This window comes from Psammomys obesus, unplaced genomic scaffold (assembly GCF_907164565.1).
Source record: "Psammomys obesus unplaced genomic scaffold, mPsaObe1.curated_primary_1811, whole genome shotgun sequence".
Lineage (NCBI taxonomy): Eukaryota > Metazoa > Chordata > Mammalia > Rodentia > Muridae > Psammomys > Psammomys obesus.
The window spans coordinates 5196872-5212166 of NW_026596040.1; the positions used below are offsets into that span (position 1 = coordinate 5196872).

General features: G+C 40.6%; 1 protein-coding gene across 1 annotated transcript in view; it reads left to right on the top strand.

Moving 5' to 3' along the window:
• Stk32a (serine/threonine kinase 32A) overlaps positions 1-15295 on the top strand; it is a 118843-nt gene that overhangs the window by 24519 nt on the left and 79029 nt on the right. Inside the window, exons 3-4 of the mRNA XM_055622918.1 lie at positions 9388-9443; positions 10385-10536. Coding sequence (XP_055478893.1) covers positions 9388-9443; positions 10385-10536 — 208 coding nt within the window. The remainder of the gene's footprint in view (positions 1-9387; positions 9444-10384; positions 10537-15295) is intronic.

Consider the following 15295-nt stretch of genomic DNA (forward strand, 5'->3'; position numbering starts at 1 on the left):
TAGCACAGCCCATTTCCAAACCCAGCGTTCCATAGCTGTGCTAATGTATTCTGGGTCTCAGGCTCATCGTGATATTGAAGTCATGGAGCTTGAGGCCATACAAAGTCGAACTGAAGTCTGAACTCCAAAACTGGAAGATTTGATTTTTTGGGGGGGTGTATATAACTCACCTACAAAACACTAATAAATGTACTACTTCACACTTTTGGGGCAAAGATTATATAAAACAATGTTTTTAAGGCGTCTAAGTGATTCACATGCCTATATGCCAGCAGGTATGAATACAACAAATATGACTCAAGATGTGGTATTCGGGGGCAGCATAGACATTTTATCAATTATTTATGTGCAAAACCATAAATTGGCTTGAGACTCAAGGATGGGATGAGTGTGGAAATGGAGATTTAAAACGATCAGTTGTTGTTTAATGACTTCTTCTCCTACAGATTTGAGGGCATGAGGGCATCTACCTTGCCTTCTTGGCTTGCTCCACTCCTCCCTGCTCTAAAAGGCCCAGGTGAAATGTTGTTTTTCTTAGAAGCTTTTTAATCTTCTAAAGTAAGAAGAGATTTTTTTCCCCCACCTTAGAGATCTTGTGTGTTTTTCTGTGTAGAATAATGTTCCTAAATAAATCCACGCAGGTTCTATCAGGAACTCTGGACTCATGGGCTCATCCCAGGTGATAAAAGCAGTTCTCATTGGCGGAGAAAGACTCTCCCACTGGTTGCTGCTGACAGCCTGTACAGGGAGCTCCAGGAGAGAAGCTTCCCTGGGTCATGTCTGCAGTGGTGCAGCAAACTTTGAGTGACAGCTGCTCTTTCAAGTTGGAACCCCAGTCAATGCTGTGAATGCTATTCTTTAAACTGCTTCATTTTGTTTTCTGTAAAATATTTCCAGAATATATTTTCAAGTGAAAGTCATAACTTGTTACACTATTTTTAATATATTTTTATTTATTACAGTTTATTCATGTTGTATCGCAGCTGTTGCCCTCACCCTCGTCACCTGGAAATCCTGCCTTCCATCCCTCAACTCCTCTCATGCCCCTTCCCCAATCCACTAGTAGGAATATTATGAAAGAAGGGGAAGATAGAAAGACCTGGAAGCTCCACAAGGAGAACAACAGAACCAAAAATCTGGGCCCAGGGGTCTTTTCTGACACTAATACTCCAATCAAGGACTATTCATGGAGATAACCTAGAACCCCTAGAACGGCTGCACAGAGGTAGCCTGTGGCAGCTCAGAGTCCAAGTGGGTTCCCTAGTAAAGGGAACAGGGGCTGTCTCTGACATGAACTCAGTGGCTGGTTCTTTGCTCACCTACCCCTGAGTGGAGTGCAGCCTTACCAGCCCACAAAGGAGGACAATGCAACCAGTCCTGTGAGACCTATAGGTTAAAAGGGAAGAGGAGGAGGACCTCCTCTATTTTCATTTCTTAATGCCTCCCTTCCACCCTTCTCCACCCCAATCTCTTCCAACACCCCAACACCAGGTAGAAGAGAAAGAAGGTTAGTGGGGAAAGGGGCTTAGTTTTCCTTAGCTCCTTCCTGCTGCTAGGGTTGTCAGGTTCCTAGGGTCAAGTCCTTCATTTCAGGGTATCTCTGACTCCTTTCAGTTAAACCGCATCATCAGCAACCAGAAGCAGCCTGCGGGGGATGGAGGATAGGGGGCATCAACAGCCTTTTTCTTCCTTGGAGCCCTTAACACTCTCTGGGCTCTGACATTTATTCCCTCTCCAGAGCCCTCAGATTCGAACTATCTGCAGCTGGCAAAGAGTCCCTCTCAGAGCCCAAATGAGACAAGTAGTTTGCTGCTGGGGACAGTCTCAATCATTCCCACATCCCACACCTGGGATTAAAATAAAGACATGTTTATATATCATAACCCAAAACTTCCACAACACCAAGCTAGACTTGACTGGGATTGTATCCTTGGTTGTCTTCTGTGTCCTGTTTAGGTTCAGCAAATATCTGCTAGTGTCCCTCTAGAAAAAGGGACACAGCAAGTTTGCATAGTATCCCCCGCCCCCGGACTGATTCTGATATTTTAGTTGCTATGGTTTAAATGGGTCCCTAATTTTCATGTGTTGGAAACTCCATACCAAGATCAACATGTTAATAGTATTTTGAGTGGAGATTTGGAGTAAATTTTGGATTGGATAAAGCCATCAAGATGGCAACATGACAGGACTGGTGGCTTTATAAAAAGATGAAGAGAAGGCATCCTTACCCGGCAAAAGAGATCTCATGCTCAAGAGGAGGAGAAAATGGAGCTGGTGCACGTATGCTGCGTCTCCCCATGTGGGCCCGTCTGCCACGTATTGATGGAGTGGAAGCCTAACCCGCAGCTTGCTCTTGAGGTTCCCAGGATCTGAACCATCAGCTGAATTAAAACTCTGAGGTTTTTTTTAACTTAATAGATTTCCAGCCTCAGAAACTTTGTTATAGTAGCAGAAAACAAATGAAGATACAAATGCAGCAATAAAACGAGAAAAGCTGTAAGAAGCAGAAGGATGGAGCATTGAGAGCAGCTCCTTCAGGGTGCTGCTGGGGGCTCCCCCGGAGGAGCTGGACCTCCTTGCTGCACTATGACCTTCCTAGAACAGCCATGTCTTACTCTGAATTGTAATAAGTCCTAATTTTAAAAGTTAACGTTTGGCCAGGTGGGGCAAATTCCTGTAACCCTGGTATACTTGGAAGGAATGGGATTCAAGGCCACATGGACTTTGATACCTGCCTATGCTACATGAGACCCTGTATTCAAAGCAACCAAATAAATAAAAGTAGAATTAGAGAAAGAATATTAGAGATGCCTGAAAGGAAACCAAAACCTGACCTTTCTAAACATGAAGCCAGACATTTCAATGCCACGGGGACATGCCCTTATATTCTAATTCTAATGTATGCCATATACTGGCTTTGTTCTGTTGAACTGAGGACCCCTTTTTTTATGTATAGCAAGTTGTTTTCATTTTCTGGACATCAACGACACAGAGAGAAAAACACACATTTCCAGGTCAAGAAACCCAGTGTAAAGCTACAGAATAGAATGGCTTGAGTTACAATCTAACATCTAGACCAGGCTTCTGGCTAGGGATGTAGGGTGGAATGACTGACAGTCTTTAGGTAGTTTGTGGAACTTGGCTTCCAAGATAGCACCCAACAAAACTACACATCTTTACTTAAGAAAAGTGGAAATAGAGGTATAAATGCTGTGGAAAGTCAGGCCTTGGCAGACTCTATGGCTTATTTTATTTCATATGCAAAAGAAAGGTAGATACAGTTGATTTTTATGTTTAATGGAAGGCAGCAGAGAAGGGCTGGAAGGTAGCAAGAGTCCATTTGAATTCTCACTCTACTCCTCTGCCACTCTGGCCTTGGGAAAATTACTTAATTTCTCTGCTGCGGTTGGCCCATCTTTAAAAAAGAATAGCAATTATAGTAGTGCTGTTTTGTAGAAATGGTGGAGCGTGGGGATAATTGTTGTACATGTCTAGAATAAAGATGGGTACCCTTTACACAAGCTTGGATATGAACTATGATTAATTACTTTCTCATCCCATTAGGCTTGACAGTTCCAGTCTGCAGACCACCATCTCAGAGCATAGCACAGGGCTCATAGCACTAACTACATCAATAACCATAACTTCATTGAGCCTAAGACAAGTTCAATCAGCATTGTCTTTGCTAAACTTACCACACTTTGGTCTTCTGCTCTCCTGGGAAGTAAAATAAAGAAATTTGCAGACAGAAGAGATGACATGAGCAGCTGAGCAATTATGATTTCAGTTCAATTGACTTTGTCTTTAGAGAGCGCAGAACTAGCTAAGATCACATTTAAGTAGAAAGACTGCAGAAAAAAAAATGAACAGAAAACAAAGGCAGGTAGGACTTTTGTTTCACTTTCCAATTCTCTGAGAAGCATGTCTTATTTTGGTGCTCTTGACCGAGCCAGACTGTGCTGAGTCAATCTGCTGGCAACTGGGACAATGAGCCATCAGAATTTAATGCTGAATTTTCTAATCAAACATTTAGTAAAAGTTTACCAGCATAAGCAAGACTCAGAAGAGCTGTCTGAAGCTGACAGTCATCCAAACAATATCAGTGCATTTTAGCCTCTGAAGTGGCATTGGTGTCAGCACACAGGGTTTGTGTTAGGTTATTGAAAACTTTGGAATTTACACATTTTTGGTTCTGTGTATTTGAGTATACAACACAACTTATACATTATACCAAAGGAAAATACAAAAACAACCAAAGTATTTATATTACAAATTCATGTCAAAAGCCTCAATAAGCCAGTGAGATGGCTCAGCTGGTGAAGGAACTTGCCTGTAACCCCAAGAGCTTGAATTCAATGCCCTGGATCCACAGAGCAGAAGGTGAGAGCTAACTCCAACACACTGTCCTCTGACCTCCAGATGGACGTGGTGACATTCTTGCACCCTCCCAACCAGAATAAATGAATGCTTTTTGAATGACTAATTAATAGAAACTTCTTTCTATAAAAAAGCTTTTAATTTAAACATGTAAGCACATGTTTTTAAAAGCAAATTTGAAATTAAAAGACAAACGCAAAAGGCACAAAGAAAAAAATTGATACACTTGACTATAAAAATTTATGAAAGACCGCCATTATTTAAATATGTTCAAGTGGATAGCCAAGAAAAATTGATCTGATATTTTATAATTAATTAATTTACATAAATTTAAGTACATATACAATTTGAAATGACTATAGCGAAATTATGTGAATAGGCAGTTTGCTGAAAAATATATAAAATATCCATACAGCTTCACTCATAGAGATAAAGTCAATACATCTATCTTTTTATATTGTCAAATCAAGTCAATTATACATAGTAGGGTTGGCAAGTTAATAATTACCTCATCCTACTTACTACTAGTTTTACATCAATATGACACAGAACAGTCATTGGGAAAAAGGGAACCTCAAATGAGAAAATGCCGACATAAGATTGGTCTGTAGGCAAACCTGTATGGCATTTTCTTTCCTAGTGATTGATGTGGGAGGATCCTGCCTGTTGTGGGTGGTGCCATCCCTGGGCTGGTGGTCCTGGGCTCTATAAGAAAGCAGACCAAATCAAGGAGAGCAAGCCAGGAAGCAGCACCCTCCATGGCCTCTGGATCAGCTCCTGCATCCAGGTTCCTGCCTTGTTTGAGTTTCTGTCCTGACTTCCTTTGATGTTGAACAGTGATGTGGAAGTGTAAACCAAATAAACCCTTTTCTCCCTATGTTACTTTTGGTCATGGTGTTTCATCACAGCATTAGTAACCCTAAGTAAGACACTCCTGTATGTCACTGATATCAAACAGAGTTGGTGAAGTCTCTTTGAAGGGCTACTGACAATATCTTCACATTAGAAAGGTGGCATCCATTTTGGACAACAGTTCTTTTCCCATTAATTAAGCTTAGAATCATATACGCAAAAGACCATCAAGGATATCTGGAGTATTGTTATTGTTAATAATCTATTGTTAATGGGTAATTAAATCTTTCAATATTAATCAATTTATTGAGTATTTTTGAGACAGTGGAAGACAAACGAGCTGATAACATAGTTAGATCTCTGTAATGGGCAGACACGGTGGAGTTACTAGAAAATCTCCTCCTGTTGCAGTGATAGCATGCTGTCCTGTTGCCAGAAAGGAAACCACATGCACCACCAAGATAAACCCTTCAAGGACATCTCAGCATCTGTAACAATGGTTGCATTATGGGAACAGAATTGAAACTTTGAAAATAAGGCTCAGTTTCCATTGAGCAACTGAACTTTTAAAAGTGATTGTCATTTTCAGATTTCAGTGATCCAGACTCTACACTTCTGGCTTACAGTGTCTCATCTTGGAAGCTTCGTGCCTGTTTGGTTTAATGAGCTCCATTTTACAGATGGGACATTGTGATTTGGAAAGACTGAGTAACTTGTCCAGGGTCACACAGCTGGTGTCCTTGTTCCATCATCAATAGGAAGATTTACATAAGCAGTTTGTGGGACTTGGTTCTCAATAGACTCACATATGTTCACTATTTGCTGCTTCCGAAGGCTGGAATCAAGGTTTTCAAATATTGTTATCTCAAAATAGAATAAAGGAGATGCATCGCTTCACTTTTTAGAATGTCCTTCTGCCCAGCCCTACTGTCATGGTATGATTTCAAATTCTGAAAGTAGGTGGTTCCCTTTTCTTCCTTCAATAATTTTAGTTTCTTAAAATGTTGAGATTAGGGGGTTGGGTAAGGGAAGTAAGGAAAGTGATCACATCATCAGCAGTGTGTCTTAAAATCAGCAAGGTTCTATTTAGAGAAAGGCTCGGGGAGCATAATTTTATTCAAAACCAATTCTGAATGAGGGGGAAAACTCCATGTTGCTTTTCCTGGGTCCCCAGTTGGTGTGGGTAGATGTGTAAAAACATAATGACAACTGGGAAGACAGTGATTAAGAGCCTGGGTCCATAATCGGAAAGGCAAACACTATATTTCTATAAAACACTGTGGGATTTCTGTTCACAAACTACAATTCTGAATTTGTCTTTTATGGTACTGTTTTAGTGGATAAGGGTTGGTTGTATTTTTAGATTAGCTTTCCTACTTATAGGTGACTGTGTTGTTAGGCATGCAGAGAGAGTGCTAGAGGAGTAGTTTTAAAGCTTGTTTTGCAGTCACTTAAAACATTTAAAAACTGTGTGTGAGTGTTTGCCCGTGTACCACATCGATGCATGGTGTCCACAGAGGCCAGAAGACGGTATCAGATCCCCTGCACATGGAGTTACAGACGGTTGTCAGCCACCATATGATTGCTAGGAACTAAACCTGGGTGGCCCGGAAGAGCAGCCAGTGCTCTTCACCACTGGCCCACCTCTGCAGCCCTCCCAGTCAGCCATTGCTTTTCTCCCCAGGCTGTATTCCAGGTGGGAGGGACCTGAGGTGTTCTGACACCAGTGTGGAGTCTCTTCTTCCTTTCACTGATGACACAGAATATGCATTTTCTACAATAAAGGTTTTTTTTTTCTTTCTCAGACTTTTCTGAGACCTGACATTTGAAAAGACACATTAAATTAGGCAGTTTTGCCAATGTACAGTTTTCAGGAACCTTGTCATGTAATTATTATTATTATTTACTTTTTTGTTAATGCTTAAAATTATTTAGAAAAGAAGAAATGGCTCCTGAAATAGATTAATGTCACAGTAAGACTACATGCATCCTAGGTACATGGTGCACGCTTGGAGATGAGAGATGTAGCCTTCTGGGTGAGGCTGTGAGTGGGAAGGCCATAGTGGGCTACTGGATTTGCTCAATATAGAATCTTTGCTTTGCAAATAAATCCTGGCTAGTTTCTTTTAATGTGGCCATGGTAATTAATGTATTCCTGAGATTCGTGTATTGAGTGTAAAAAGTCTTGGTTTGGTCATGTCAATATGTAATTCGAGAAAAAAAATGTATAAAAGCATTTTGCTAATTATTTTCATGACAGCTCAAGGTAAGGCATGCACCAAAAACCGAATTTCTACCCACACGTATAAAGTAAACATTTCAGCGGCGATATTGTACTCGAATCCCATCTGAGTAGTTTCTGGTACTTTCTATTCTATTCCATTTAAAAACGTAATGTTTCTTTTGAATGCCAAACATGTTTCTTAACTTATTAATGGGGTTTCACTCACAGTTAAGGAAAAGTTCCCTGGGATGGCCCAAAGGCTCACATTGTTCTTGTTTGTAGGACTCAGTTGTTTGGGAGTTCTTGAACGTTCCCATAGCTTAGTTTGATTTATTTGCTGGGAGGCAAACTTGTGTAAATCACTGTCCTAGACTCTGCTGGGACTCCAGAGAGCTACAGTTTCACCTGCCTCTGTGGGTAACAGTCTAAGGCTGCAGAGATACCAGTGTGAACAAAATGACATGCAGCTGTCTGTCCTGGAGCACATGCTGCAGAAGATGAGTCACTCACTTCAGGAAGGAAACAGCTTGATGAGCGCCTTCTCTGTACAGGTGTTCTCATTTAGGAGATGTTTTTACAGGAGAGCATATGGAGAAACTGAGGCTATTTTTCAAATTACACTATTATTTGGGATCCTACTCTAGGACAAGCCGTTTGTAAGACACGTGATTTCGTGTGATTAAATGGATTTTGTGCTAGAAAAAAAATAAAAGAAAAATTGGAAAGGGAGTGATGATAAAGTTATTATAAAAGTGTTTGAACTTCAGAAATCCCAGAGACCTTCATGAGGCCTAGACCATCTCTCTCTCTTTCTCCCCCTTCATGGGGAGATGAGTTAATTGTTGATAAAGACAGAAAATAGGTCTTCAAGGGTTGAGAGAAGGTTGCACGACTGCTCGGGAGCTAAGAGTGCTTCCTACCAGACTGAGAAAATGAGTTGGGTCCCTGGATCACACTAGAAAGAGAGAACTGCGACCTCAAATCTGGCCCCTCACACGCACGCGTGCACTCTAATATTATACCTTCCCCGCTCCATAAGTAACTGAATGCATTATTTTTTCAAAGAAATGAGAGATACTTTCCAGTGTTTCACGGTATTTCCTTGGGCAGGTCTTTACATCCCTCATTTAGAATTTGCACGCCTAAATCCTTATTTCAAAACCAGGAAATACTTTTTCTCAAGGTCTTCAGACTGTCATCTGCCAGAGGTTATTTGAAGTTTGTTTTTTATCAAGAATTATCTTATTAAATTAAACTCGAAAGAACATGTGTGCTTATACTGGGTATATCTCTTCTGGTAGTGAGACACGGTAGGGCCAAAGAGCATGCGCAGATCATCTCATATTCAAATCCTACTTCAGTGGATTTATGTACACAACGCCGCGTGTGACCTGGATAGATAAGTTCATGCTAGTAATTTATGGCTGCAACATTTTACAGCACGGGGAAATGGAAATCATTTAGGTACAGGAGAGTGAAACAGAGACAAAACAGGCAGGCAGAGAAAAAGCTGGAAGCGCAACCGCGTTACAGGAAGTCACGTGTCCCTCTACGCAGCCCCTTCTCCCTGAGTGTCTACAGGCAAATCAGTGTGCTGCGTTTTTAGACGCCGCCCTCTGCCTCTGTTCTTCCTAGGACTCAGTGCACTTTCAAGTTTCCATTTCTTATTATGAGCATTTAATCTCAAAGCACCTCTTCCTTTAAAAGATATCACCAGACTACAGACCTCACATAGACGTTGTGTTTGCCCTCTCTTAATACTATTCAAGCTCTATGGTTACATGGGATCAGTGGCCACTAAATCCTTTCCTATGAATAAATTAGTATTTTAACATAGTTTGGTGTGTCATTTTAAACAAGAAACGCTTGTTTCTTCAATTAGCTGCTAAAAAGTAATTTATAATAATTCCATATATTCTTCGTTCTCTTTGCAGTCAACTTTGACCACTTTGAAATTTTGCGAGCCATTGGAAAGGGCAGTTTTGGGAAGGTAAGAACTGAACTGTCCCACAACCAGCAGAGATGTGAGCATGGAGAGAGAGTGGGAGAAAAGTGTGCTTGTTGAGGGGCTGGGGTTATAAAGATAGGTAACTCAGAAAGGCTTTAGAACGCACGTTTCCACAATTGTCACCAGCATCTAATGAAAGTCTCCTACAAGATGAGCCACGTGCTGTTCAAGACTGTCTTGTTCAAGTCAAATCTGCCTACTGTGTCGACAACTGGAAACTAGCTCTTTACCCTAAAGAAGGTTAAGATTTCAGATTCTTTCGAAACTTCCCCAGTAAGAGTTATCTTATTAATACGAGCCTTGATTTTTTTCATGGAGAAAAGAAGCCACTTAATTTCTGTATTTTCCCCAATTTGCCATTTTCAAGACACTACCATGGAAAATAGACATAGCCCAGCTTTCTGTAAGAATCTTTTGTCTTCAGATTCTATTAATAGTTTCTCTGTGGAGACATACTTTTAAAATGAAATAATGATTTTATATTAAATTTGCGTTTTATTTTCATGGCTATTACATGGGCCCCTAAAAGAATTAGAAAACACGGACAGTTGTGTAGCTGCTTCCTCGTGCTTAGTCTTTTCCATGCTGGGAAAAGAAACTTAGTGTTTCTACCCTCCTAGTCACGTCCATTCTAGCCACCAAGGATGTTATTGGTTATCAGGGGGTTTTTAACATGGAAGCTGGTGTCATGAAGATCCCAGGAGCAAAAGCAGGCAAACTAGTATGAGAAAGAAGAGGTTCCGTTATTCATGTAATAAATACACGGGCAGGGGGAGAAAGCAACATTTTTATCCTCAGTGAAATAAGAGCTTCAATAGCAGAGAATGCCACGGCCTCTGTGCCATGCTGGAGGACAAGTCCTGCCTGTCCCTCAGCCACACGCTCCCTCTTCCCTAACCACTGGCCTGCGTTCACACCGTCAGGTCTGCATCGTGCAGAAGAACGACACGAAGAAGATGTACGCCATGAAGTACATGAATAAGCAGAAGTGTGTGGAGCGCAACGAAGTGAGGAACGTCTTCAAGGAGCTCCAGATCATGCAGGGCCTGGAGCACCCTTTTCTGGTGAATCTGTGGTAAGTGCTTTTGGCTGCAGCTCTGAGCGGACACTTCCATCTGCAAACACTGCCCAGGATTGCGTCACGGTTACTTGATGTGCATCCCTCAATCCTTATTAGGGTTTCCCCTAATGGGATGTACATAACTTTGGCGTTAAAGTGAGTAAAAAAAAAAAAAAAAAAAAAAAAAAAAAAAAAAAAAAGTTTTGTTTCATTGTGCTGGGGATCAAACGCAGGAATTTACATACAACAGTCGGGCATTCCACCAAAACGTTTTTATTTTTATTTTTATTTTTTTTATGTGTGTGTGATGTATGTGTTTTTGTGTGTATCTGTGCTTGTGTGTGTGCACACGCATGTGTGGTGTTAAGTTCGTATGTGCCTATGAGAGTGAGTGTGGGTATGTGTGCAATTGTACTAGGGTGTAGGTGAAAGGACAACCTTTGTCCTCTCCTTCCACCTTGTCTGAACTAGGACCTTTTTGTTGTTTACTGTTGTGTACAGCGGGCTCGCTGGCCGACAGGCTTCTCGGGATTCTCCTGCAACTGCCTCCTGTCTGATGTGCTGGGGTTACAGATGTGTGAAGCTACACCCACCTTTCCATGGTTATAGGACTCCAAATTTCCACTCTCAAGCTTGTGCAACAAGCACTTTATACACTGAGTCATATCAACTCAAAAAGTGGTTGTTTGTTTGTTTGTTTGTTTGTTTTCTCGTTATCAGAAATAAATATTCCCCTTGCCGGTGAGGTTAGTATTTGTTAAGGAATTTTATTTACATGGACCAATAAGACATACCCTCAGTTGTGTTATCTCTAATCAGAGACAGGTATTTTTCTGATGAAATAAGTGGCAGGAATCTTGAATGCCAAGTATTGGCTCTCGGTTAATATAAGGTTTATCTTCAGGGCTCATAGAAGACACTTTCTTTTTAAGATAATCGGTAACAGGTTGATTTATTTAAGCTACTTTGGAAATAGCTATCGATTTTATTATCTTATTACATATTACTGGTGATTTGGTAAAGTCAGGTGCTGTCGTCCTCAGCCAATAGGTTTAAATGGGCTTAACCCATTAGTGGCTACCCCTTAGTTTTGAGATTTGAGACTCAGTCTCAAATCCATTACCATAATCCCAGGCTTAGAAGACACTGTTTATTACTCCAGTACTTTTTTTGTGCATTGAGATCCTTATCTTTCTCATTTTGCTGTACATTTTAATGCACCTATTATGTTAAGAGCCAGATCTTAAAGTTAATTCAGTATGACTGTTATTTAAATATGCATGCCAAGCAGTTCTTACTTGCCAGCAGGAGCAAAAAAAAACTGAAAGTCTTTATCCAGAGAATGCTAATGGAAAAATAATTGTGATTTTGCTCTGTGTTTGAGGCCATCCTTTTGCAGGCATTGGTGCATAAAGCCTGCCTCCGTCCATGGACTCTGAGTAACACAGTCCACTTCTTCCGCAATCTGTTAGATGCTTCTCAGTTGAAAAGAAGATGGTTCTGTGTGACTTAGAAATAGATCTATTATAATTTGTGCACTACTCAGACCTCCTAAGAGTCTAATTTTGGTACAGCCTCAGTGTATTTCTTAATCAGTATTTTAGAGTGGCCTATTCAGAACGCTGCCATGTAAGATGCTAAAATGGATGCAGCAGCTTTCTCTTGCTTAGCAATCATCATATCCTGTGTTCTCTTCCACCCTGGAAATGACAAGGTGCTGTCACTTCACAGCCTCCCTTTGTTCAAAGTCGTATTTTTCCTCCTTAAAAAGCTCAGCCAACTCGTTTTCCCTTTTTAGAGCCAAGAACTTCTTGTGAGGACACACCTAGAGTTTTCCTCTTCTGTGCTTTCACTCTCCTCTCTTTGTGAGTACACGCATCAAAACCTAGGCCCGGGGATGTAAGAAACATAAAACGTTTAGAAATTCTGTTATTCCAGACCACATTCTTTTTGTTGTATGTGCAGAGCTGTCCATAGTGTGACAGACATGGTTTAACCATGGTTCTCAACCTTCCTGATGCCACAATTCTTTAATACAGATCTTCATGCTGCAGTGACCCCTTAACCATAAAATCATTCTGTTGCTACTTCATAACTGCAATTTTGCTACTTTTATGAACATATTGTAAATATCTGATAGGCAGGATATGTCCTATGTGACCATGGTGAAGGGGTCATTTGAGCTCCATACACAGAGCAGAACACACCTCATGGAGGAGGGGCATTCCTAAAAGTAAAGCAGTGACCGCTTTTTAAATTATGTTTTATTCATTGACATCAGGGGTGTGTGTGTGTGAATTTCCATCCTTTCATTCTCCATTGCTTTCTCTCATTCCTCCTCGTTCTCTCGCTGAGATGTTTCTTTTCTGATTTTCATATCTCCTTTGAATGTTTGTGGCCCATGGAGCTTAAAGAGAGCTGCTTGTAAGAGCATAGGTGGAAGGTTGCTTAAAGGTACCTAGACAACTTATCAGTGTCTACACCATGAAAAAAACAGTGATATCACTTTCCCAAGGTGCCATTAACTGTCTATCGTCTCTTTGGGAGAAGTGGGGACTCACGATGATATGTTGACGGGCTTGTCCAGATAAACACAGCTGAAATGAATTCATAAGCACATTCTGAAGTTTCTTACTCTGGACATTTCGACCAGTGACAGTCTCCTCATTAACCACTGAGCGCTGTACGAAGAATCCTATCTGATAAGGACCCAGAGAAGCACTAATCTGTGGATATAAATATGAGTATTTAGAAGGTCACGGGACCACATATCTCTTTAGGAACGCGTTTTCTAGGGCCAGTGGTTTCGCCAGTCACCAGATCTCAGTCAGGTTTATTGTACCCGGCGTAATTTCTCCTTGGCAGAGCAGGCGTAGAATCCAGTTAGAAAGCTCTTGGTTACCCCATCACATTTATGCTCCTATTGCAGCAATGGGCATATCCTAGCAGGTGGAGTGTTGCTGTAGCTCAAGTTGTTTAGAGCTGGGTAAGACTGCAGGTGACTCTTCTTCCTCGGGGGGCTGTCATAGCACCTTCCAGCAGTATTGAAGCTAACCACCAGGGAGGAAGCTTCCAGAGCAGTTTCAGCTTAATGTTCCCAATCCCGAGACCAATGTGAGTGGTGTCTTCAGCAGTAGTGTCTCAACATCAAGCTCTAGTGGGGACCCAGGACAGCAGCAGCAGACTGTATTGTTTTGGGTATCTATGGCACCTCCCTGTTCAGCAACATATAAGGAGGAATTCCATACCCAGGACTCCAGAGTTTTGTTTGACGATTTAGGGCTTCTGAAAAAAGCATTATTACCCTGTGTGGCACGCCTTCGTTTAAACACAGTTATTCGAAACAGTATTTTTAATGAGCTTGTAAGATACGTTTCCCTATGGCTTTTGCACCCCTCCCCCAGCCTTGGCTATTCCTCTACAAACGTCCTCCGCCATGGCTTCCTAATTTCTTTCCCCACTCAAACCTCCCTACTCCTAGTACTGTCTTTTCTACCTTCATATCACCCTGTGCCCCTTTCCGTGAGTACTTTTGTCCTACTCCCCACAGCTCCTTAACACTTTATTTACTCTTTCTCTCTGCAGTGCTTTCTGTCATAACAAGGTATAGTGGTTTTAAGTAAATTTTTTACAAAAAAATAAGCATGGTGCTAAGCCTCTGAGTCTGTCATTTTTAAGTCACATTGTCAGAAGAAAAGGCTACAATGAATAACTTAGGTTGTTTTAACAGATGAAAAGGGTTACCCAGCAAGCATTTGTTAACAGTTTTTTTTTTTTTTCCTTGCTCCATGCAGGTATAATATTCTAAACAAACCAGTCACAAACAGTCCAGTGTGGATGCTTGGTTCCAAAGCATCATGGGAAGAGTCTTTAATTCATTCCTTATTAGAGTAGATTTTCCACCCTCATTCTGCAAATCAAACACAAGTTAATTAAGTATTCCCCAAAATATTATATATAACTCTGATTTATGTCCTGGCTTAAATATTAGATTTACTTTGACATCTCCCAAGCTTTGGAGGCTAATTTTGTTAAGAAGCATTGGATAAGTTATAAAACTATGGAACCCCTCCCAAAAATCTGGCCCATTTTGCATACTGTTTTTCTAATTTGCTTTCTTTACCTATTATTGCATTGAATAATCTCCTTAAGATGCACCTAGCCTCTAAGGTTGTAATCAGAGAACTTCACTTTTCAAACTGAGAAAAATAACCAAATTTCACTTAAACACTGTTTGCTTTAACATTAAGAAGTATGAATGTACAGATGTATATGTGTGCATGTATATGTATATACATAAATATATATACATATATGCTTGAAAACTTTTCTTCTTATTGCCACCAATTTTTAAAACAGAAGACGAATCCCATAGACAAATGAAAAGTCTTAACCTCCTGAAACAACCATACTTAATATGTCCATATGTGCTTTTTGGCAAAATGTTCACTTAATAGTTCTGGGTTTTGTCATGCATCAGCCACACCCTTTCCTTCATTAGTGTGCATAACTACTGAACCTCAGAACTGAGCTATAATTTCAGCTGCCACATAAATGTGGGAGGAACAGTTTTTTGAACTTCATATAAACAGCCAATAATTTTAGCCTATGTCTCTAGTGCCACGCAGAAAATTTTTAAATTATTTATTATTACATTTATGTGAATTTCAAATTTAATTGGCTATAGAGTACTCTTTTTTTATTAGATCTGACAATCCTAATTGTAACACAGACCCACAACGAGAGGACAGAGTGATGAGCAAGAACGATGGAG